The following is a 25,687-nucleotide window of genomic DNA, read 5'->3' as shown; positions in this document are numbered from 1 at the left end:
TATTGCTGTTGACATGAAGGAGGCCCAGTAGTTTCTTCAAACCCTTTTTGCTGATTAATTCCTTCACTACATTCTGTCTTCTCGATTTCATCACTTTTTATTTCAGCCATATCACATTTAAAGCCAATGATATTCACACTTTAAACTTCGCTATCCGTTTTTGAACTGCTGACATCAAACGACGGGCCATCCCATTTCAGAATTCCGCTTTAGACATTAAGAGATGAACTCTGCGCCACCGTCCGGTCACTCGGCTTTTCGTTTCCTACTTCATGTCACTTTAATAAAGTGACGATGCCTTCCTGTACAAAGTCTATGTAGATTAATATCAGATTTAAAATGTCCATATTAATTTCAGTTAGATGTCAGCCTCGAACCTTTCGATGTCACTTAATCGATGCACGAAGTTAATTTTAGAACCCACAATATCACATCTCTGCACGGTGACATCATTTAGCTTGATGTCGACTCCTGGTCAACCAACACTTACATTCTGTCATTTCTGCCCCCCGGCACTTCTTTCCTCCTCTTTAATTAGCGGCGACTTTTATATTTACTTAGATGTGCGGCGTTTAGGCCAATTAAAGCTTGTTAGAAAACAAAATGTCGACTAGACGGGGCGTCTTAGTAAATATGACACAACCGCGAGAAAAATCCAGCAACTTAAAACAAGTGCAGCGACAACTAGATAGATATGAATGAAACGTAGAGGAGCAGACGAGCGGCGTCACCGGGAGACTCTGAAGACTGAAGAGCAAAGGCGGCGACAGGAACCCAGGAGTGGGCGTGGCCTGGGAATGCTTTGCGCGTGCGCTGTGTATCCGTGATACGCGCAGGTGGTCACATCCAAAAGGAACGCTTTTCAGTTCTGAATGCCATCGGAGCAGGAATGACTCTTCTGTTCTGCCGCATCCCAAAGGTACTCTGATGGATTCAGATCTGGTGACTGGAAAGGCCACTGAAGAACACAGAACTCTTCGTCACGATCATGAGCCCAGTTTGCTTGGTGACCTGGTGCATTAATAATACTGGAAGGAGCCATTAGAAGATGGCTTATCGGTGACATTGAAGAGATGTGCGTGGACAGTAAACAAAACTCAAACAGGCCATGGCATTCGGGTGGTGATTGATTGGCATAATTGCCAGTTCATGACCACCAGCATCCTGGACTGTTGACACCAGGAAGGTTGGGTGCATGAAGTCATAGTACTGTTGGTGCCCACCATCTGTGTGCATCATCAGAAATGGAGATTCATCAGAGCAGGTTATGTCTTTCTGGTCTTCAGCTGTCCAGTTTTAGTGACCCGGTGCCCATTGCAGCCTCCGCTTTTAATTCCTGACTGACAGGAATGGACCCTGACCTGGTCTGCTGTTGTTTCCCACCCGCCTCAGGGTTCAACATGTTGTGCATTCTGAGATGCTTTTCTGCTCACCACAGTTGGTCATCTGAGTCGCCGTAGCCTTCCTGCCACCATGCACCAGTCATTCTCCTCTGTCCCCTGTCATCCACAGAACTGCTGCTTACTGGACATTTTTTCTGTTGTTCTCCCCACTCTGATGAAACTCCAGAGCCTGTTGTGCGTGGAAATCCCAGCAGCTACAGAAATCCTCAAACCAGCCTGTCTATGTCACGGTCGAAGTCACCGAGGTCATTCTGGTGTTTGATGTCAACATGAACTGAAGCTCCTGACCTGCAGCTGTGGGGTGATTTGATACATCGCACTGCTGCCGCCTGATTGGCTGATCAGGTCACTGCCCGGATGAGCAGGTGTACAGGCGCGCCTGATTGGCTCAGTGATGTGTTACTCTGCGCTTTAACCGTCACCTCGTACATCGATACGACACGACCATCAACGCCATTCATATCTAAAAGTGATTTATTGAAAGCGTTTTTCAAATAATTTACATAATAAAAAAGGAGAAGGTCTTTACAGGACAGACCGACAAGGCACTTCACACTAAATACTCTTAGAGCGCGATGGCTGTTTGGCCAACGCTGCGGTAATAAATACGTGGCTTTACTTTACAATAATCTACAGACGTGCCGGACATTTGCAGCTTCTCTTTGCCGTTTATCTCTTCTCCTCGCTGCTCCTGTTTCTCTTTGCCCGTTTGCCTGAATTGGCAGAGCTGCTTGTGTCACTGGTGTTACAACTGTCACTGGAGTCACTGGAGTCGCTTGAGCCGCACGCGTCACTGGAGTCGCTGGAGTCGGATGAGTCGCCTGGGCTGCAGGAATCGCTTGAGTCGCTCGAGTCGCTCGTGCCGCACGCGTCACTGGAATCACTGGAGTCACTGGAGTCACTGGAGCCATTGGGACTGCACGAGACACCGGAGTCAGAAGAATCGCTCGAGTCGCTGGAACCGCAGGCGTTAGTAGAGTGAGAAGAGTCGCTGGAGTCGCTGGAGTCACACTGGCCACCGGAATCGGAAGAATCGCTGGAGTCGCTTGTGCCGCACGCGTCACTGGAGTCGCTGGAGTCACTGGAGTCGCACGTGTAGTCGGAGGAGTCCGATGAGTCGCTGGAGTCGCACGCGGTCCCAGAGTCGCTGGAGTCGGAGGAATCGCTGGAGCCGCACGTAGTACTGGAGTCGCTGGAGTCACTGGATTTGCAAGCGCCACCCGAGTCACTCGAGTCACTGGAGCTGCACGTGTCGCTGGAGTCACTCGAGTCGCTGCCTTTGCACGCCTTACCAGACTCATCGGAGCTACTGCTGTCCCCTCCCTTGGGCGCGTCGCCTTGCATGCCTTCGTCGTCAAACTCGAAGACGTCCGATGCTCTAATCAAACCGTGAAACTGGGACTTTTTGCTTTTGGCGTCGCCGTCATAACGTAAAATTTCATCCGCCTTAAAGTCGATCTCATCGTCCTTGTTCTTGCTGGACAACATCTGCTCGTCCTTAATGTCCTTCTCCCCCGGTTTGCCGTAGTAAGATTTCATCGTGTCCCCCTCATATGTAGGCGCTGGGGTCGCGTCTTCATCGATGTCGCCGTTTGTTGTGTCTCCGTTTTCGGGTGCTGCCACCGCCGCCATCTCCTTCTTCTCCTGCAGCAGCTTCTCATTTATCGTCCCAACTTGAGCTTCTCCGTTTCCACTGGTGCCTTCATCCACAGAGAAAACGGTGTGAATCTGTTAAAAGACCACAAAGAAAAAAAACAGCCCAGTAAGACTCAGGGGGGCTTCATTGAGAACTGCGCCTTTCCAAAATGTCCTGCCCAACCCCAGACTCTCTTCTGTATCAAAGCTGCGCCTCCTTCCTAACCTCCTTAGACCCTGCAGTGACTTTGCTGTCATTCACCTTCAGTCCACACTGAGCAGAATCGTCCTTCACCCTCACTTGATGCCACAGCTTGGCATCGTCAGGATTGTGTCGACGGGAGACAAGGAGAGAAGACGCAGCGGCGCTCCTGCACATCTCCACCAAGAAATAAGTTAGCAGCGTCCCTCCCTCATTTAACGTCTTATTAAAATGTTTCGAACAAACCCTCAGGCCAATTCTTCATCTGATCTCCTGTCGTCACACATGTGACTCCTTCATTTGCGGTGTAATAACCTGCTGTGGACAGAGGGGGCGCTGTTGCCAGCACTTTCTTCTCTTCCATCCAGTACAGTCCCAGTGAGGACAAGTAACTCCACCCCTTTCCAGTCCTGCCCACACAAAACCCGGGCATCCCAGAAGGAGGTGCCCAAGCAAGTCTCAGGATGGCAGAGTTGCTAAACTCCCATACGGGATTTCTGCGAGGACGCATGCTTCACGTTTCACTTACAATTCTTCTTTATCTCGTGATCGAGCTGGTTGGGGTCACAAAAGTTCTTCAAGTCTGAGTCTGTCACAACCACACCTGACCACACTGTCCTGTATACCTGATGCCATTTCTCAGTGATTCAGTTTCCAGCTGATGGCTGCACCAATTGGCCCTGCAGTGTCCTCTGCATCATTGTCTGTGACCAGTTTAGCGAGGAGACCTGAAGGTCATGGCCTGTACTAACATGAGGACCACCTCTTGTTTAATTTAACTGCCCGTTTGAACATCTGGTTCTAGTGCCCCCCCCCCCCCCCCCGAATTGGGTGAAGACCATGCAGTGTACGCCAGCCAAGAAGCACGAAAGGAACATCTACTGCCATAAAGGTGGCCACAGTCATTTGAAGAAGAACATGAAGAACGGGCCCAGATAACATAAGAAGTGGTGAAGGGTGGAGGAGCCGAGTTTCATTTGTTTGCATGCAGTTGTGCAGGAGTTCGTTTGGCATGAGAAATGAATAAAAACGCAAAGGAGCACAACATCATGCCAACTATGCCAGCTCAGGGGGCACGTCCATGGCTGAAAATGTAGCAAGTGTCTCGTCCGCTGACCACTGTTCTACTTCCTTAAAAATGGAGGCGGGCCCACCTGAAGGACTGATGATGTCACTTCCTCTTCTGCTCTCATTGGCCCCGCCCTTTCCACTTCTGTCTCTATAAAGACTCCACCCCCTTCAGAAGAAGACACAACTCTTCATAAAGAGCGCACAGTGGACAGCTGTGATCCTCCATCATTCTATTAATTCCACCAGGACCCTTAATGGACTATCCACTGGAACCCACTCTGCTTTTTTTTGTACCTCACATTTTATTCCACAACTACTTGTGATACCCGTCTAAGATGGGTTGAAATTTAAAGAATCAAGGCAGACCTCAGCATTAATGTATGCAGTGCGCCATCTGTTGGAAATGCATATAGTAAAAAAATATATTGCATTTAGATTGGATAAAGTTTATTAATCCCATGGGGGGAATTGTCACTCCAACAGATGGCACCTCACCAGCATTAGCAGTAATTAGAGTGGCACATTTAGAGTTGCAAGTGTAGCTTCACAGCAGAAGAAGAAGAAGAAGAAGAATCGATTCATTTTGGCTGTGGGGGGGGGGGGGGGGATGGAACAGGGTGGCCGGGGGGGCACCACTGATAAGAAGTTAAACCTTCCACTGTCTATAAACTGCAGTGAATTCACTGAGTGCCCTGCTAGGACTGAGGAGCCGTCCAGAGCTGCGTGTTAAGGATCTTCATGTGGCCAAATGAAGGACAGGAACTGGAGAGGCCCGCTTGTCTCAGGTCTGTTGTCAGTTTGTTAAAGCAAAAAATTAAATGATCTGAACGTTTAACCACAACTCCTGCCTCTAAGTGTATGGACCAGACTGAAATGGAGAGGAGGCCACCCAAAATATTAGGGGGGCACAAAGGGTCCAAATAGCCAACAAGTAACAGGATAGAGGACAGTGTAGGGGCTTAGCCCGGCTAAATGACCCCCTGCAGCCGAGCCTGGTGAGGACTCAGAGCAGCAACTCCTGTCAGAATCATCTTATCTAATTTTAGTAAAGTGTTGTGTGTGTCTGGTGAGGCTCTCAGTGGTCTCTGACTGGACAGTGGGACCCCCTCTCGTCTGGACCCTGCACTTCACTCTCACTTTTATTGCTGTCATGTTTACAACCTCACACAGGAGTCGTGTCATCAAAAGCAGGCCTGTCACGTGTGGCTCTTTAACTTTAAATGACAAACTGCTCCTGTTTGTATAAATTTGCAGAAAAACAAAAAATAAGAACAAGCAAAGTGAGTCGTTTAACTGAAGTCACCCAGCAGCCCCACAATCACGTCAGGATAATGACTCAGACTTACCGGACTCTTGTCATATCTCGTCTCCTTCAAGACTCTCAGCAGAATCTGGGAATATCAACAAATATTTAGAGTCAGCAAGAAGCTCAACTGAGAGGACAAAGAAGCAGCTCACCTCTAGGACGGGACCCCCCACACGACATGGAGCGAGCCCCCATATTATAAACACAAAAGACTCTCATTGCACAGAAATGTCCATCCACCTCACCCACAGTCTGGACCACGGGAGGCCACAGCCCATCCGGAAAGCATCAGCAATAAGGCAGGAGCAAAACCTGGATGGGACAAAAGGCCACCTCATCACCGTCGGTCAGTTCAGAGCGGCCATTGAGACAACGCAGATCACCTTGGATGGGAGAAACAAAAAAAAAAAAAAAAGGGGAGCCAGTGGTCTGTCTTACAGCTGAACATGGCAGGGGTGAGACGGCAGTGCCAACTGTGCCACCTTCTACTGAGAGAAATCAACGTCATAGTAAATTCGGGGACACTCACCAGGGAGACTCCAAGGTACAGCAAGGTAGAGAGATAGAGAAAGTGAAAGGCACTATAAAATAGATAGATAGATAGATAGATAGATAGATAGATAGATAGATAGATAGATAGATAGATAGATAGATAGATAGATAGAGTAGATAGATAGATAGAGATGAAAGGCACTAGATAGATAGATAGATAGATAGATAGATAGATAGATAGATAGATAGATAGATAGATAGATAGATAGATAGATAGATAGATAGATAGATAGATAGATAGATAGATAGATAGATAGATAGATAGATAGATAAACTTTATTAATCCCAAGGGGAATTCCAGCAGCAGCATACTGATAATAACAATATTAAATTACAGATTGATAACAATGCAGGTATACAGACAGACAATAACTTTGTATAATGTTAACGTTTACCCCCCCGGGTGGAACTGAAGAGTCGCATAGTGTGGCAGAGGAACGATCTCCTCAGTCTGTCAGTGGAGCAGGACGGTGACAGCAGTCTGTCGTTGAAGCTGCTCCTCTGTCTGGAGATGATCCTGTTCAGTGGATGCAGTGGATTCTCCATAATTGATAGGAGTCTGCTCAGCGCCCATCGCTCTGCCATAGATGTCAAACTGTCCAGCTCCGTGCCCACAATAGAGCCTGCCTTCCTCACCAGTTTGCCCAGGCGTGAGGCGTCCATCTTCTTAATGCTGCCTCCCCAGCACACCACTGCGTAGAAGAGGGCACTCGCCACAACCGTCTGATAGAACATCTGCAGCATCTTATTGCAGATGTTGAAGGACACCAGCCTTCTAAGGAAGTATAGTCGGCTCTGTCCTTTCTTGCACAGATCATCAGTATTGGCAGTCCAGTCCAGTTTATCATCCAGCTGCACTCCCAGGTATTTATAGGTCTGCACCCTCTGCACACAGTCACCTCTGATGATCACGGGGTCCATGAGGGTCCTGGACATCCTAAAATCCACCACCAGCTCCTTGGTTTTGCTGGTGTTCAGGTGTAGGTGGTTTGAGTCGCACCATTTAACAAAGTCCTTGATGAGGTTCCTATACTCCACCTCCTGCCCACTCCTGATGCAGCCCACCATAGCAGTGTCGTCAGTGAACTTTTGCACGTGGCAGGACTCCGAGTTTCATTGGAAGTCCGATGGCTGAACAGGACCGGAGAAAGTCCAGTCCCCTGCGGCGCTCCTGTGCTGCTGACCACAATGTCAGACCTGCAGTTCCTGAGATGCACATACGGAGGTCTGTCTGTAAGATAGTCCACTATCCATGCCACCAGGTATGAATCTACTCCCATCTCTGCCAGCTTGTCCCTAAGGAGCAGAGGTTGGATGGTGTTGAAGGTGCTAGAGAAGTCCAGAAACATACTTCTTATAGCACCACTGCCTCTGTCCAAGTGGGAGAGGGATCGGTGTAGCATATAGATGATGGCCTCCTCCACTCCCACCTTTTCCTGGTATGCAGACTGCAGAGGGTCGAGGGCGAGACAGACCTGTGGCCTCAGGTGGTGAAGCAGCAGCTGCTCCATGGTCTTCATCACATGTGACATCAGAGCGACAGGCCAGAAGTCATTCAGCTCACTAGGACGTGATATCTTTGGGACTGGGGTGATGTAAGATGTTTCCCAAAGCCTTGGGACTCTCCCCTGTTCCAGGCTCAGGTTGAAGATGTGCTGTAGAGGACTCCCCAGCTCCGATGCACAGACCTTCAGCAGTCGTGGCGATACTCCATCTGGACCCGCTGCTTTACTGGAACGAAGTCTCCTCAGCTCTCTGCTTACCTGCGCTGCTGTAATTGTGGGTAGGAGGAAACTCTCAGCAGAGGGATGTGTGGAGGGTGCAGTACTCTGAGGTGAGAGTGAGAGTGGGTTAGGGTGGTCAAACCTGTTAAAGAAGTCATCTGGTTTGCTCTCTCCACATCTCTCTTGATGGTGGCACCCCGCTTCGAGCTGCAGCCAGTGATGATCTTCATCCCATCCCACACTTCCTTCATGCTGTGATTCTGCAACTTCTGCTCCAGCTTTCTCCTGTACTGCTCCTTCGCTGCCCTGAGCTGGACTCGGAGTTCCTTCTGCACACGCTTGAGCTCATGCTGATCACCGTCTTTAAAAGCCCTTTTCTTCTGGTTCAGACGGCCCTTGATGTCACTTGTAATCCATGGCTTGTTGTTAGCATAGCAGCGTACAGTTCTTACTGGAACTACAATGTCCATACAGAAGTTGATGGAGTCAGTAGTGCAGTCAACAACCTCCTCAATGTTCTCACTCTGTGACCCCTGCAGGATATCCCAGTCTGTAGTTCCATTCTCTCAGAGCCTGCTCTGCCTCAGGGGACCACTTCCTGAATGAGCGTGTGGTTGCAGGTAGGACCCTCACTCTTGGTGTGTAGTGAGGCTGAAGCAGAACAAGGTTATTATCTGCTCTCCCAAGTGCAGGCAGTGTCTTTAATGTTTGCATACAGAATGTCAATAGTCCTATTTCACCAGGTGTTACAGTCCACATACTGGGAGAAGGCAGGTAAAGTTTTGTCCAGCATCACATGGTTGAAGTTTCCAGCAATTAGCAGAAGCACCTCGGGGTAATGCATTTGTAGTTTAGCAACAGCAGAATGGATGATGTCACCCGCTATCTCCACGTTTGCCCAAGGAGGAATGTACACAATGACAACAATGACATGTCCAAACTCTCTGGGCAAGTAACAGGGGCGCAGACTTACGGCCAACAGTTCAATGTCCCTGCAGCAAGTGGAGATTTTAATGTTAACATGTCCAGAGTTACACCACCGTGTATTAACATAGAGAGCGAGTCCTCCTCCTTTCTGCTTTCCGCAGGTATTTGTGTCTCTGTCTTCTCTAATGTGCTAAACCCGGGTAGCTCCACGCTAGCATCTGGGATGGTGGTAGTTAGCCATATTTCACAAAAACACAACAAACTGCATTCTCTGACATTTTTCACCAGTGCAGCCAGTTCATCGATCTTATTTGAGATTGAGTTCACATTTCCAAAGGATCACAGAAGGCACCGAAGGTTTGTAATGGCACTTTCTCGCTAGCCGCTTAGCCTTTAGCTTAGCGCTGGCTCTGCTGCCACGATACGACCTTCTTACCTCGTCAGGTAAATAGGGGACCACACCGGCGCGGGCATTTGTTCTCAGCGCTTGAAGGGGACTACCTGAATAGACGAGTCTCAGCGTGTAAACATCCATGTCCAAGTATAGTAAAAAGTGTCCAGGGAACAAGTCTACATAGATAGATAGATAGATAGATAGATAGATAGATAGATAGATAGATAGATAGATAGATAGATAGATAGATAGATAGATAGATGTGAAAGGCACTATATAATAGATAGATAGATAGATAGATAGATAGATAGATAGATAGATATGAAAGGCACTATATAATAGATAGATAGATAGATAGATAGATAGATAGATAGATAGATAGATAGATAGATAGATAGATAGATGTGAAAGGCACTATATAATAGATAGATAGATAGATAGATAGATAGATAGATAGATAGATAGATAGATAGATAGATAGATGTGAAAGGCACTAGATAGATAGATAGATAGATAGATAGATAGATAGATAGATAGATAGATAGATAGATAGATAGATAGATAGATAGATAGATAGATAGATAGATAGATATGAAAGGCACTATATAATAGATAGACAGATAGATAGATAGATAGATAGATAGATAGATAGATAGATAGATAGATAGATAGATAGATGTGAAAGGTACTAGATAGATAGATAGATAGATAGATAGATAGATAGATAGATATTTTTTTATTTTTAAAAAACAACTTTATTAAATTCAGTATGAAATACATTAAAAACACAAAATCTAACCACGGGTACAAAAACTATAATAAAATCACATTTTGAACTTCTAAATACTCCCAGTCCATCCCTTTATTTCATAAATACCCACCCAAACCCTCGCCCCTTCATTCATCCCTTCCATTCCCACAATTCCACTCATTTATTACAATACTCTATAGATTTCTGCTCATACATATTCTATTAATAAATCAAATTATAACTAGAATACAAAGTGCAGTTCATCATTGTCATAATTACACAATACATTATTTACACACCACTTTTCCTTAAACTGTGAAAGATTTCTAGTAGATTTATAAAAATTCAGATCTACTTCTATTCTACTTTTACAAATCATTTTAAATAATACTGTGGGGTCTGTGCTGCCTGCTCCCTTAACTTTATTTTTCCGGGTTTTCCATATTCCCAGTTTCGCCTGTCCTAAAATAAAGTTAACCAGGTTAACATTCGTATTTGTTTTTTTTGAGCTCTTTACCCCAAACACAAACACCATCCTATTATAACAGACCCCCAGACCCTCAATCAGCTGCTTTATCATTTTAAAAAAAGTCCCCAATCTTTCACAAAACATAAAACAGTGACATACAGTCTCCCTTAACCCACAGAAAGGGCAGGTATCTAAAACCCCTGGACAAATAACTGATAAAAAGGAGTTCACAGCAACTATACAATGCAATATCCTCCACTGTAAATCCCCTACCCTACTGGTCAATGGTGGTCTATATAGCGCTCTCCAGGCTGGCAGTGTTCCTTCAGGAATGGCAATCTTCGTCCTCCAGGGTGTGTCGGCCTTCACTGCTTTCAGTTGATCCTGATTCTTTATTTTTACGCAGATCCTGTAGAGCTGTTTTCCTCTGATGGTGTGTAAGGGCAAGTCTCTCAGATCTTTTGTCGAAAGTAATCTGTTGGTGTTACTATTGTCCCAATCTCCTCCTGGAGACACCATAAGTGTATTGAAAGTCTGATCCTCGGGTGGTTTCAGCTTGTCTTTAAAGGTGGTCTGCAGGAGTGTCCTTACTTCACTTCCTAGAGATGCTTTAACTTGTTTTAGGAAATTCCCCACAAGCCGCACTGAGTGCACTTCTGTTTCTGCTGCTACCGTTTCTGGACTTTTCCAATTAAAATCATCCCAGTTGATTAAATGTTTTAATTGTGTAATGTTATTTCTACAGAGACTATGAATAAAGCTTGCAGACTGTCCTATTGTGGTGCAGATATTTGGATTAAATACAATGGGCTCTTCTAGAATCCAAAACAATGATAGGTCATCACAGTCTCTTTGAATTGATAAAAATTGCCAAGCTTTAAAAAGACTCTTGTAAAAGTCTGGTACTTGTAAGGTCTCAGGTTTCTCAAGATGACACCATATTAAGCTTTTGCCCAATCCCATTTGTCCCACATGGTTAAAAAAGAGCAGTGCTAGATTCATCCAGGGCTCGGGCGTTATGGAGTATAACAGTTTTTGTACTGTCTGAAGGCGGAAGGCAATAATTCTACTTTCAATGTCCATAATCCCCTGCCCACCTTCATCAAGTGGCAAGTATAACAAGCCCCTCCTCAACCAGTGAAGACCATCCCAAAAAAAATTAACAACAGTTTTTTGAATCTCTTGAATAATCTGTGGTGGAGGCTCCAGACAGATACACCGGTGCCACAGACTTGAAGTCACCAGATTGTTAATTACTAACATCCGACCTCTGTACGACATTTGGGATCGTATCCATTTCCATCTGGCCAACCGAGCTACCACTTTCTCCAAGAGTCCATCCCAGTTCTTCTGGACATAGTAATCATCTCCTAGATGTACTCCCAGGTAGAGAATCCCTCCTGTGCTCCATTGCATCTCTCCTTGTAAACTCGGTGTCTTATATCCAGCCCAGTCTCCAACTAACAAAGCACTGCTTTTACTCCAGTTTACTTTAGCATTGGAAATCAGTTCATATTTCCTTTGACAGTCAGTAAGATTATCAAAGTCTTCTTGATTTGCGATAAAAACAACAATGTCGTCTGCGTAGGCCGTGACCTTTACAGGATTCCCAGTACAGTGAGGAATGGAGAGACCAGTCAGCACTTTTCTCAGGTTCACTAAGAATGGCTCTAAGGTGAGGGCGTACAGCATCCCTGATAACGAACAGCCTTGTCGGACTCCTCTTTGGACGCTGAAAGGCGCACACAAACCACCATTGACCTTAACTATACCAGAAATGTCACAATACAACAGCCGAATGTACTTTATAAATTGTTCCCCAAATCCAAAGGCCTTGAGAGTGTTCCATAGATATGAGTGTCTGACTCTATCAAAGGCTTTTTCTTGGTCAATTGAAATAAATCCTGTTCTAAAATTGAACAGTTTTGCTGCAGCAATAATATCTCTAACTAAAAAAATGTTATTAAAAATGGACCTATCAGGGATGCAGTAGCTCTGGTCAGGATGCACCAGTTTCACTAACACTGTGCGCATTCTATTAGCCAAGGCTTTAGACAGGATTTTATAATCTGCACAAAGTAAAGACACAGGCCTCCAGTTCTTAATATGGCACAAATCACCTTTTTTAGGCAGAAGTGTGATCACTGCCCTTCTACAGCTCTGAGGTAGCACACCTGATTTAACACTGTGTTCGAACACTTCTAACAAATCCTGGCCAATGACATCCCAAAATTCTTTATAAAATTCAATTGGAATGCCATCAATCCCAGGGACTTTTCCATTATGAAGTTCGTTCACTGCTGCCGAGATTTCTGCCATAGTGAGCTCTTTGTTCAGCTCGGTGGCATCTGTTTCAGAAAGCTGAGGTAAGTCCTCTAAAAAGGACTGCAAGTCTTCGTCACTACCACCTCCTTCAGCAGAAAACAGATTTTCATAAAACACTCGGACCTCAGTTCTTATCTCACCCAAGTCCTGTGTCTTTTCACCATTAGCTTTACACACACAGTGTAGAATTTTACTTTGAGAATTCTTTTTTTCCAAACTAAAAAAATATTGTGTTGGTGCATCCATTTGAGTTAACTGCTGGAAGCGAGCCCTTACTAGAGCCCCCTGAGCTTTTGTATCTAGTAAATGTGAGAGCCCCCTCTTTGTTGCTTTGAGACTCTCCGTAAGTGTTTCATCTGAGCCATTCCCTAAGAGCTGTTCAATCTGAGATATTCTGCCTTCCAGTTGTGTCATTTCTGACTGTAACAACCGTGTGACATTTCTGGTATATTGCTGACACAAGGATCGAATGTGGTTCTTCCCCAATTCCCACCACTGCTGTAAGCTGTTGAACTCCTTCTTTGAATCCCTCCAACCTCTCCAAAAATAATTAAAAATATCTTTAAATCTCTGATCCTGTAGTAGGAGTACATTAAAATGCCAATATGCGCTGCGGGGCCTGTAGGTGCTTGATAGAACTGTACAGACCACTAGGCTGTGATCTGAGAAACCAGTGGGGACAATGGAGCATTCCTTAAATAGACCCAAAAAGTGTTTAAGGGTGTAAAATCTATCAAGTCTTGCCATAGAAAGGATCTCACTAGTTATCTTTCCCCATGTGTACTGCCTGCTGCTGTCTCCATGCTTACTCCTCCACACATCCACCAGCCCCGTCTCCCCCACTATCCTCCCCAATTCCCGTGCAGATAGGGGGTGTGGCTCCAAGCTGTTATTTCTGTCCCTCTGAGGGTCGAGGGTACAATTAAAATCCCCACCCAATATCAGCACTTCCTCAGGGTCACACTGACTTAAAACATCTGCTAATACTTTAAAAAAATCAAGTTTTTCATTCCCATTATTTGGAGCATATACATTAAGAAAAGTGAACCAACAGCCATTTACTTTCGTTTTTACTTTCAGTAGCCTTCCTTTCACTACCTCATGCACATTATGATCCTCTGTTCGAAAACTGCTGCAAAACAAGACCACCACCCCCGCACTGACATTTGTCCCATTACTAAAGAAGCAGTCCCCCTTCCAGTCCCTGCTCCACTCCCACTGGTTTGTCTCATCTATGTGGGTTTCCTGTAAAAAGGTGACTGTCAGATTTTTCTGATTTAGAAACTCAAAAAGCGTCAGTCTCTTACTTGGATTCCTCCCACCATTAATATTTAAACTTCCCAATTTCAAGTTCGCCATACTGATTAAATGTAAACAGCAACTTAGCACCAAACCAAGTGACCACCACAGATACAGCGGCGGAAAATTCCTAAAAATGTTATCCATTACAGTTTTCATTTTTTAGCCTGTTTCCTCAACCTATTCGTGATATTCTTTAATCTCACGAGCTCTTTGATGTTAAACGTCGTGGCCATGGTCTTGTCTTTTCTCAAACTACTCACTGATGATATAAAAAGATTCACATCAGGAAAAAAATCCGCCACATTCACCCTTCTCCTGCCCTCCGTCGCCTGTAAAAACTGTTTAACACTCTGGGCGCTGTAACCGCCCCTGCCACTTAAATCTTGGGAGTCCGAGATGGTTGAACAGTCTGACATTTCTCCATCACCCTCCTCCCCTGCGCTCACCACGGCAGGACCGTCATCGACCGTCTCTGCGAGAACTGCAAAAGCCCCCTTAGCATTAAACAGAGGATCAGCAGCATCTCCGCCCTCTACGCCCGATCCCCGACTCGTGTTCATCCGCTTTTTAGTTGTACCACCGTCTTCTATTCCATGCCTTTTCCGCCCTGGGCGTCTAAACTCGCCGTCTTTCTCAATATCAATATTTCCATCCTCCTCTTCCACATCCACATCTCCCCATGATCTGCCCGGTACTGTTACGGAAATCTCCGTATTCAAACCACTTTCATTCTCATCTGGATTACCTTTTGGGATGTCTTCCTCATCCCCCTGAGGCATTGCCTCCCTCTCGTCTGCAATCTCTCGGCTCCCAGCTACTACAGGACGGCTTTGAACTTCACCTTCCGACCTTTCCTGAACTTCATGTTCATTGCCTCGTTTTTCTTTCTCTTTTTCGGGACAATGTTTAATCAGATGGAGTTCACTCCCGCACCGTAAACATTTCATTTCATCAGAAGACACAAAGATCACATAATCAAATCCATCAACTTTAAACTTCATTGCAATATTGAGATTCTCGTTAATTCTATTCAAAACCATGTAAACCTGCCTTCGAAAGGACAGAACATGTTTTAATGCTGGGGATTTACACCCCAATGGAATAAAACGAATTTTAGAAACAAGTCTGCCATGGCGCTCCAGCTCTTTTTCAATTGTTTCATTCTTTATAAACGGCGGCACATTTGAAATAATTACTTTGCGTGCTGGGGTGCCCAGCGGAGTTACCTGAACAAAAGATCCATCAACAACTACACCTCTTTCCACCACTATTGAGACCAGATCTACTGAACTTAAGAATAAAACAATCGAGCCGCTCATTCTGGAAGCCGATTTAATATTTTCACAACCGACCACCTGACCGACTGCTAAAACTGCCGTCTCCAACGGGACAAACTCCTCTAACAGAAGTTTTATTCCGTGGCGGCGGCTCAGGGTTTCTAAATTCGCAGCCATACCGGCTGCAGTGGCCAAAACGCCACTCAGTACAAACAACGCTCAAAACCTTTCAATAACAGTTCAAAAGCATGATAGAAATGAAAAAAGTATGAAAAAAGAGATAAAGTTTAGGGAAAAAAAACACTCACCGCACTCAACGTCCACCACAGCCACTCGCACCAGAGCAAACACCCAGCATGCACAGCGAAAGCAGGAAGGAAGTGGATAGATAGATAGATAGATAGATAGATAGATATGAAAGGCACTATATAATAGATAGATAGATAGATAGATAGATAGATAGATAGATAGATAGATAGATAGATGTGAAAGGCACTAGATAGATAGATAGATAGATAGATAGATAGATAGATAGATAGATATGAAAGGCACTATATAATAGATAGATAGATAGATAGATAGATATTAAAGGCACTATATAATAGATAGATAGATAGATAGATAGATAGATAGATAGATAGATAGATAGATAGATAGATAGATAGATGTGAAAGGCACTAGATAGATAGATAGATAGATAGATAGATAGATAGATAGATAGATAGATAGATAGATAGATATGAAAGGCACTAATATGATAGATAGATAGATAGATAGATAGATAGATAGATAGATAGATAGATAGATATGAAAGGCACTATATAATAGATAGATAGATATATAGATAGATAGATAGATAGATAGATAGATAGATAGATAGATAGATAGATAGATAGATAGATAGATAGATATGAAAGGCACTATATAATAGATAGATAGATAGATAGATAGATAGATAGATAGATAGATAGATAGATAGTGAGATAGATAGATAGATAGATAGATAGACTAGATAGATAGATAGATAGATAGATAGATAGATAGATAGATAGAAAGATAGATAGATAGATAGATAGATAGATAGATAGATAGATAGATAGATAGATAGATAGATAGATAGATAGATAGATAGATAGATATGAAAGGCACTATATAATAGATAGATAGATAGATAGATAGATAGATAGATAGATAGATAGATAGATAGATAGATAGACAGAAAGATAGATAGAAAGATAGATAGATAGATAGATAGATAGATAGATAGATAGATAGATAGATAGATAGATAGATAGATAGATAGATGTGAAAGGCACTAGATAGATAGATAGATAGATAGATAGATAGATAGATAGATAGATAGATAGATAGATAGATAGATAGATAGATAGATAGAAAGATAGATATGAAAGATATATAGATAGATAGATAGATAGATAGATAGATAGATAGATAGATAGATAGATAGATAGATAGATAGATAGATAGATAGATAGATAGATAGATAGTGTCTTTCACATCTATCTATCTAACTACTAGATAGATATATGTGAAAGGCACTATATGATAGATAATAATATAAATAATAAACAGAAGTCAGATTACATAACCACAATGAGGAAGCCATGCGTATTACTGAAGGTCACAGAATGCAAGTGAATTGAAATGAGTCTTTAATCTCGTTTTGAATTGTCGAAGACTCCTTGATGTGACGAGGTAGAGAGTCCCACAGGTGAGGTCACCAAAGCCCCGTCTGTCCCCCTGAGTACCCCACTTGGCACAAGGGACAACAAGAGACAACTAACCAGAAGATCGAAGCACTTGATATGGCTGCTGTAAAGCACACAATTCAGATAAATAGCCAGGAGCGAGCCCATGTCAAGATTTGAAAACTGACAGGCAGCCCGTGTCAAGAAGCTAATATTTGGAGAAACAGAATTCGAGTTTCTTGGCCCAAGCAGACAGCGAGCGGCAGCATTCTGGACCAACTGTAACCTGCGGATCAGAGATTTGCTAATCCCAGAATACAGCGAGTTGCAGTAATCGAGGCGAGAAAAGATAAAAGCAGGAGTAGCTTTCTCCAGATCTCTAGAAGATACAAAAGGCCTGATGATACCTAAAAGACGAAGCTCTTGACTACACAGTTAACTTGTTTCTCAATAGAGAGGTTACTGTCAAAGATAACACTGAGATTGCGGACTTGAGGTTTGCTAAAGACAGAAAGAGCCGAGAAGTCCAAGACTAATTTGGGCTTTAGCTGATGGGCCCACTATAAGGACCTCCGTTTTATTTTGGTTCAGAAGAAGAAAGCTTTTAGCCATCCAGGATCTTAGTTCAGACAGACAGTTGTGCAGTTGACTTATTTCAGAGTTGCAGACGAGAATATAAACCTGAGTGTCGTCAGCATAGCAGTGGAAAGAAATGTTAAAATTTCTTAAAAATAACTCCAATAGGGTGAAGGTATACAGAGAATAAAATAGGAGCCAAAATGAATCCCTGAGGAACACCACATTTAAGAGGAGCAGGAGACGGAAAAGAGGAATTTAAAGTCACTGTCCACCAGTTAGATGTGACCTGAACCACTTAAGAGCGGCCCCTTTAAGCCCAGCAGCAATGTCTCCTGGTCAGTCGTGTCAAAGGCTGCGGAGAAGGACTGCAGCGCCACCCGAGTCAGTGATGATGGAGATGTCGTTGAATACTTTCAGGAGGGCCGTCTCAACACCATATAACACCTAAAGCCTGATTGGTAGATCTCAGATAAATTATTGGAGTTAAGATGATCAACCGATTGATTGTAAATAATTCTTTCTAATATTTTAGCAAGAAATGGCAATTGGGAAATCGGGCGAAAATTGTCTAAAACTCCAGGATCTAATTCTGCCTTTTTTAAGACAGGGACGCCCCGCAGCACATTTAAAGAATGAGGGCACAGCCCACTCAGTAATAGAACCGTTGATAACGGCCAGTAAAGATGGACCCGAAACACTGTGAGGCGAGGTGGTACAACAGCAAGAGGACTGAGAGCTGGTTTAAGGGTGTCGATGGTACTCTTTAACTGTGAAAGTGAGACAAGTATGTTATGTTATTCATTCTGTTTTTGATTTTGCGCTGTATATATTTGATATATTTCATTTATTTAATATGATAATAGTTCCTTCTCAATTTTGTTACTACTGTGAACTTGGAGTTCCCAAGAATGTACAACCCCAAAGTTTTAAGCGCACTTCCAATAATGCCCACTAGGGGGTGAAACAATGAAAATCCCCAGCGAGACACAGAAAGTCTTTAAATTTTCAGAAACTTCACTTTGTCCTTTGGGTCAGAATTTGTTTTAAACTCCTTTCATTTTTGGGCTGGCCTTTGAGTTGGGGTTCTGCTGTGTTCCATTTCAACTGGTAAGTCAAACCTTGCAAGTTTAAGGTTGAATTTGTTTGGTGTTTGAATGCACATAATGCACAAATGTAATCAACTGGTAGTTATTTCAAAAAGCCAGGCACACCAAAAGATTTCTTAGAGGCGTCCATTTTGGTTTTCTGAATGTTTTACTGGCCTCCAGTCAACTCAGGCCAATGCACTCGGCCCAGATGAGGAATTAGGGCGCCTCTGGCTTTGTGGGGGGTTTTAAGGTCTGCTGCCACTTTCATAAATCAAACATAATGTCCTACAGCACATGCAATATGAAGGACTGACGAAGCTGTTGCTGCCTAAGGCGGTTACTCGATGTCAGCCCTCCAGCAGATTGGCTTTGACGTTGCACAGGACAGCCTTCATTATAAAGGAGCTTCGCTTCTCTCACTTGTTTTTGTACATTTAAATGAAATGCAAAACCGAAAGCCAAAGAAGAGCAGATCAGCGCAGAGCCAAAGCCGCCATTTTGTGCACTGCTGGCTCTTAAATAACACAGGGGGTGGAGCTTACAGCAGCAGCATCACATGGCCCCGCCCCTTGGCTCAGTATAATGAACACAGGGAAGGAAATTTAAAGAACTACTAAATATAATATGATAATAGGGAAATAATATGAAATGAATAAACAGAGCAAGATTCCTAACAAAATGCGTCAAAGCAAAAAAAAAAGAAAAAGAGACGACACCAGAGTCTTTCTGAGTCTTTTTTACTCTTTTTGTTGTTTCTTAAGAATTTTGTTGTAAATTTTGTGATTTTGTTGTCCTTTGTTTATTGTATGATTTTATGAATTCTTTATTTATTAAATATGTCGTGTTCTGTATGTTAGCCAAGACTGGGCGTGGTCACCTGATGCTGGCCCCGCCCCCAGCTCCATTTAAATGGCCGCCTCAGCATCGACGTTGTTCTCCTGCTCTTTGGCTTTTCATTCTTGCAGGTTGTTATTTTATTTTCTGATTTTAATTATTCACAGCGTTCTGTTCTTTACACTCCGTTATGAGGGTTTGGATTGGGAGGATTCCAAATAATTTGATTGATTGAATGGCTTTATTGCTGTTGAAAATAAGTTGTGGCATTCTGATGCCATTTTGTTTAGTTATGGGCGCCCTTTTGTGGGCCCGTCCTTTAGAAGGTGAACACTGGCCGCCATTTCCTGTCTATTGACTTCTTCAAAGACTCGGGAGATTCTTTCTGTTTTTTATTATTTTATTATTTTTTTCTCAGGGATACGACTTTTTGGCAAACGTTTTCTTGATCTTCATTTTTAGGTTTTGTTTTTTGCCGTTTTTAAATGTGGACCTGTGTAGGCCAAAGCCTGCAGGTAGTAGTTGGGCCCAGCAGACAGTGGTAAGGCCATATCTGGGAAGGTCCCTGCCTTCTTTTTGGGAACTTTAGAGGGCTTAACCCCCCCCTTCATTATACTGTACCCCCTAATGACAACATGTCGTGACTTCGATCTGTGCTTTCATTCTCTGTCACTGCGTCTCGTTTTGTGTTCCTCGTCTTTCAGGATCAACTTTTGGATCTTGTTATCAGGAGCCATTGTTGGATTTTGTGAGGCAGACCTTTCTGTTTTTATTTATTTCTATTTTTGTATATTTTTACATTCTTAATAAAGCTTTAAATAGTAAAGAAAGGCGACTCTGCTTTTGTGGACCTAAAATCTTTGTACACATTTTTGTTTCCCCGTCTCCTCTTGTGAATGTCTTTGAGTTTGAAGCCTTTGCTGCACTGCTGGGCCTGTGCAGGCCGTGAGCCTGGGACTTGAGTTTGAGCTCCGGGCTGAGCTGAGGTGCCTTTAACTTTGGGCCTCTTTTGGGAGTTGTGAGGTCCCAGTTAGTGCACTTTCTGCTTTATTGTTGTTTTTGAATGATTACCATACATACTGATGTTTAAGTTCTCCATTTTACCGTCTAACTTCTGGTATTTTATAATGTCGGTTGTATAAGTTGAATGCGATGAACTCCCGCTATTGGCCCAAGAGATTACGATATGCTAATGCCGCCCACCTGAGAGAGTCGCCATGGAGCACACGGCCTTTTTTTTCCTATATGTGTTGTGCCTACATGACCACCCAGTAATACCCGCGCTATTCTGAAGCGACATTTGCACGTTTTTGTGTTTTTTGTATCTCACACTCTCATACTCCTTTATCGTAACAGCATCTCTTATCTACGATGGAACATTCGATCATAAGAAAATACGAAGCTGGTTTTAAATTAAAAGTTGTTGAAGTAGCAAAAGAAATTAGTAACGGCGCTGCTACAAAAAAATTTGACATATCTGAGAAACTGATGAGAGACTGGAGGAAGAAAGAAGATGGAAAAAAAAAATTAAGTGTCGTATTATTGAACGGGCGTATAAGTCGGGGTCTGATTTATTCAGGTTTCAAGACCCGCCTCATACGCGAGTACATACGGTACTTCATGTCATGTCTTTATGAATGTCGGCTTTTGGTTTAGTGTTTCTGTTTCTCAGTCCTGAAGTTTCTATGAGTTCCTTGTGTTCTGTGGGTGGAGCCCCAAGAGGCGGGGCCACCATGATGTCACACCCGAGGCACCGCCCTCCACCTTCATATGCTGCCTGTCCAGTGGTTTGCACTTTGTAAGTCTTTTCTTTTCTTTTCTGTTGTTCTCTTTTCTTGACTGCTTCTTGCATTTCAATGATTAGATTGTGTGTTTGGATGTGTTTGCCTTTAAAGAAAATCCTTAAATCCTTTTCATTTCCTATTGGCTATTTTTTGTTAATAAATTCTTCATTTACAAAGATACTTTTCTTTTGGTATGTCTCAACATGTCAGGGGTTTACGGTGATCTTCTCTCTTGTTGGTATATTTTAGAACAGTTCAAACTTTTAAAAAGACTCATTTTTGGGCCTGTGTAGGCCGAAGCCTGCAGGTAGTAGTTGGGCCCGGCTGCCATGGCTAAGGTCTTATATGGGCAGGACGGTGAAGGTCCTGGCCTGCTTTTTGGGAACTTTAGAGGGCTTAACCCCCTTTCATCATATTGTGCCCCCTAATGATAACATGTAGTTAGTTGTGAATTTCCCCTTGGGATTAATAAAGTATCTATCTATCTATCTATCTATCTATCTATCTATCTATCTATCTATCTATCTATCTATCTATCTATCTATCTATCTATCTATCTAGTGACTTATGACAGAGTACACCATCCTATTGTCAGATGTACTCCCAGTTAGTGGATGTTGAGGTCATGGTCATTGCCTGTGGTGACCTTTCGTCTTCCATGTTGATGGATAAATCTGTGTGAATCTGTGTGTGGCTGTGCTCTTTAGACACGTTTTTGGCTTTAAGTTTGATGTTTCAAGAGGATGGACCTTCCTTTTGCTAGTTTTCATCATTTTCTCCTCCCAGTCACCTCCACCATTACCAGGTTACTCCTTATGGTACACCACATCATGGCCGTCCTCCTCACTCACGTTGCTGGCCACAGTTCTTGCTGTCCTTGCTAACGTCTCCTCAGCTGACCGCTCCTTAGGTCTTCCTAGAGTATCCCTGCCATCACCGACCACCGCTAACCTCCTGAGAGACCCCCCCCACCCAAGTCCCATTCCCTTATCCACTCTCCTTCATTTCTATCCCACATGAACAAACACCAAGGATCTGATTGTCCCAGAGAAACGGCTGCTGTCTGTGAAGCCCTGATGGATTACAAAAGGACCCCGTCGTTTGGGACCGGAGGGTGGACGGACATCATGGGTGACGGTGACTTGCGGCCCATTTTGTGTTCATTTTGTGTCTCTTTTCTGCCATTTATTTTCTACTCTACTTCCTATCATTGCCATTTTGAATTTTCTATAATTTTCTAGAAACAAAGAGAGGACGACAGGCTTACCGGGACGGCACCCATCACTCCAAAAAGGCTGAAGAGAAGCAGCAGAGTCTTCATGTTGGCAGCGTCCTTCAGTATTTCTGTGGTGACAAAGAAGATGGAGTTGAGTGGCTGTAAACAGCGCTAATCACCAACCTCTGGAGCCCAAATGTGGTGTGCACTTCGGCCCCAGCCCCCTTATTATTACCCTTGATAATTATGAATATTTCACAAGGACATTCAGATGTCACTCCCATGAATCATTCGCAGCACAACACGGCGTGACAGGCCTATTTGTTCAGGTGTTTTCAGCACTCCGTCCCTCTTTATCTGCCATGTTGTGTGCAATTACAAGGGATAGTGAGATTAGACGGGCAGCTCAGAGCTGTCATCATGGGCTTCACGCCACTCGCGGGGCATTTCGTTTATAAGTGGCCACAACAAGGATTTACCGCCCATGGTCACTGCTCCATTCTCTCCTGATCTGCTGTTATGGGGCCGCTCATTTACTCACACGACTGTCTCAGAACGCCACGGAGAGCCAGCAGTTCTCTGAAGTCAGAAACAGACACGGGTTCAACGAGCCGCTTTACGGGCTCCGGCTCTGCTGTAGACGGGAGAAACCCTGTCCTGTCAAAAATGACATTGTGTGCGAGGGCAGGTGAGGACGCTGTCACCTCACTCTCAGTCTGTCTGTCATATAGCGCCTTTCATAGCCACCGTGCCATGCACATCTATCTACACAATCCATTGTGCCTGTCATATCTTATATAGTGCTCTTCGTATATTTTATCCATTTGCATGATGCACAGCATCTTTCACATCCATCTATCTATAGAATTATTTAGCACCGTTCATATGTATCTGTCATAGGTCAGTTATATAGCGTCTTTCATATCAATTTTATAATAATTCTCATTTATTGACTGTCAATCTCTGTATTGGATGGCATCATTCATACCCAATCCTCTGTTGAATTATCTATTATATATCATCTGTTATATCGCTGGTCTATTAAATGGTGCCTTTCAACTGTAACCATCTTTCAGTTTATCTGTTATATAGTGCCTTTCATATTATCCAACCCGCTATATCCTACTACAGGGTCACGGGGGTCTGCTGGAGCCAATCCCAGCCAGCACAGGGTGCAAGGCAGGAAACAAACCCCGGGCAGGGCTCATATTATCTATCAAGTATATATTGCATTTCATAACTGTCTGTTATATAATACTTTTCATATCTGTCTCTGTGTGATACAGTGCCTTTCATATCTCTAATGCTATGCATAAAACTCTATTAATCTGTCTATTTTATAGCATCTTTCATATCTCTCTTATTATAGATATATGTACAATAAACCAATTATATAGTGTCTTAAATGTCATATATGATGCTTCTCATTCACTGTATATCCCTTGATCCATCTATTGAACATCATCTTTAATGGCTATGTGTTAATCTAAATATTATGTGGTCTTTCATTTATTTCTATTTTATTATATAGTGTCTGTCACTTACTCTGTTTGTCATGTTGTGCCTTTTATATCTATCTATTAATCCATCGAGCTATGACATAATCTGTATCCATTATATAGTGCCTTTCACATCTGTCTATCTAGTAAAGCTTATGCCTATCAATTGCTCAATCTATCTATTATATAGTGCCTTTCACATCTCCCCATCTGTCTATTATTCAGTGCCTGTCACATCGCTCTATTTGTAATATAATGTACTTTTCATCTATCTACTTTATATAGCGCCTTTCATATTATTTTGTTCTCTCTAGCTCTTTGTTAATATTGTGACTTCCTCACATACTTATCTGTCCCTTTCGTTCGTTTTCTAGCTCATTAATTGTTTTACGTTCATGTTTATGTTTCTGTGACTTTTGTTCATTTGATGACAACTGCTACAGCAAGATGTCACCTTCAACTAATTCTGGAATCCACCGCTTGAGAACAAAGCGCCGCTTTGTGTTTCTGCTCACTCGTGTTCACGTCCTTGTGCCTCTAAGGGACCACCAGGCCAGGGGTCAGTTGAGCCCGTTTGAATGTGTGTGTTGTTAACGTTCACTCCACTCCACGTGTGCCGGTGTCATGGGCTCTGAGCTCCTCTAAACTCATTTAACGTGAAGCCCCCGCGCATCGGTGGTCCCCTCAAGTCCAGATGCACGCTCGCAAAAGTGAAGCCCGCGGCTTTCTGTGATTTCTTTCCCATCCGCTCACTCACCTCGCTGAAGGTGAATTCAAAGTCCGGCAGGTTTGTCCCGTGACGGAGATCCCGAGTGCGTCCCTTCGTCGGCGTGTCCCTGTGGCGCTGCGTCCGTCTGGGTGGCCGTCACGTTTTTAAACGCTGCATCGGAAACGAAGGAGCGAATCAGTTTGAGAGAGCGCGAAGGTGGGCCCGGTGTGCCCTGCCGGCTCGTGCCATCTCCTCACACCCTCTACTTACCTTAAGACTTCCCCGTAGAGTTGTAATGAATGGAGGAGTTTATCCTTAATTGCCCGTCTTATGACAGATTTATGTTTTGGAAACCAAATATATGTGATTAGCGGCCTGAGCGTATCGGGAGAATATCCATTAAAACAATTGGCAGCTGCACAACACGAGGAAGATGACGGGTCTCGGGAACGGTAAATATTTATACGGGCACAGCGAGACTCGGCCGCCATCAGCCTGGAGAGTGTGTGCCAGCCTGCCTGCCGTTTGTTGGCACTTGAACGACCTCTTCGGTCCCGCCCACATTTCGGCGTGGCTACGTTTTGAATGGCACTATATAACGGCTACATAGATAGAAGGCACTATATAATAGATAGATAGATAGATAGATAGATAGATAGATAGATAGATAGATAGATAGATAGATAGATAGATAGATAGATAGATAGATAGAAAGATAGATAGATAGATAAATAGATAGATAGATAGATAGATAGATAGATAGATAGATAGATAGATAGATAGATAGATAGATAGATAGATAGATAGATAGATAGATAGATAGAAGGATAGATAGATAGATAGATAGATAGATAGATAGATAGATAGATAGAAGGATAGATAGATAGATAGATAGATAGATAGATAGATAGATAGATAGATAGATAGATAG

At 43.4% G+C, this 25,687-nt stretch overlaps 1 protein-coding gene across 1 annotated transcript; it reads right to left on the bottom strand.

Moving 5' to 3' along the window:
• Positions 1–1,859: 1,859 nt before the first annotated feature.
• On the bottom strand, positions 1,860–24,950 carry LOC114643088 (dentin sialophosphoprotein-like). The gene is made up of 4 exons (XM_051928626.1): positions 24,805–24,950; positions 22,600–22,676; positions 5,658–5,702; positions 1,860–3,131 (listed from the first exon to the last, which is right to left on the bottom strand). Exons 2-4 carry the CDS (start codon positions 22,651–22,653, stop codon positions 2,073–2,075), a joined length of 1,158 nt encoding a protein of 385 aa, XP_051784586.1. The 5' UTR covers positions 22,654–22,676; positions 24,805–24,950; the 3' UTR covers positions 1,860–2,072.
• Positions 24,951–25,687: the final 737 nt, after the last annotated feature.

Source organism: Erpetoichthys calabaricus, chromosome 5 (genome assembly GCF_900747795.2).
Source record: "Erpetoichthys calabaricus chromosome 5, fErpCal1.3, whole genome shotgun sequence".
Classification (NCBI taxonomy): domain Eukaryota; kingdom Metazoa; phylum Chordata; class Cladistia; order Polypteriformes; family Polypteridae; genus Erpetoichthys; species Erpetoichthys calabaricus.
Note: the sequence above shows the minus strand (reverse complement) of the source record. Positions and strands in the feature narration are given on the sequence as shown.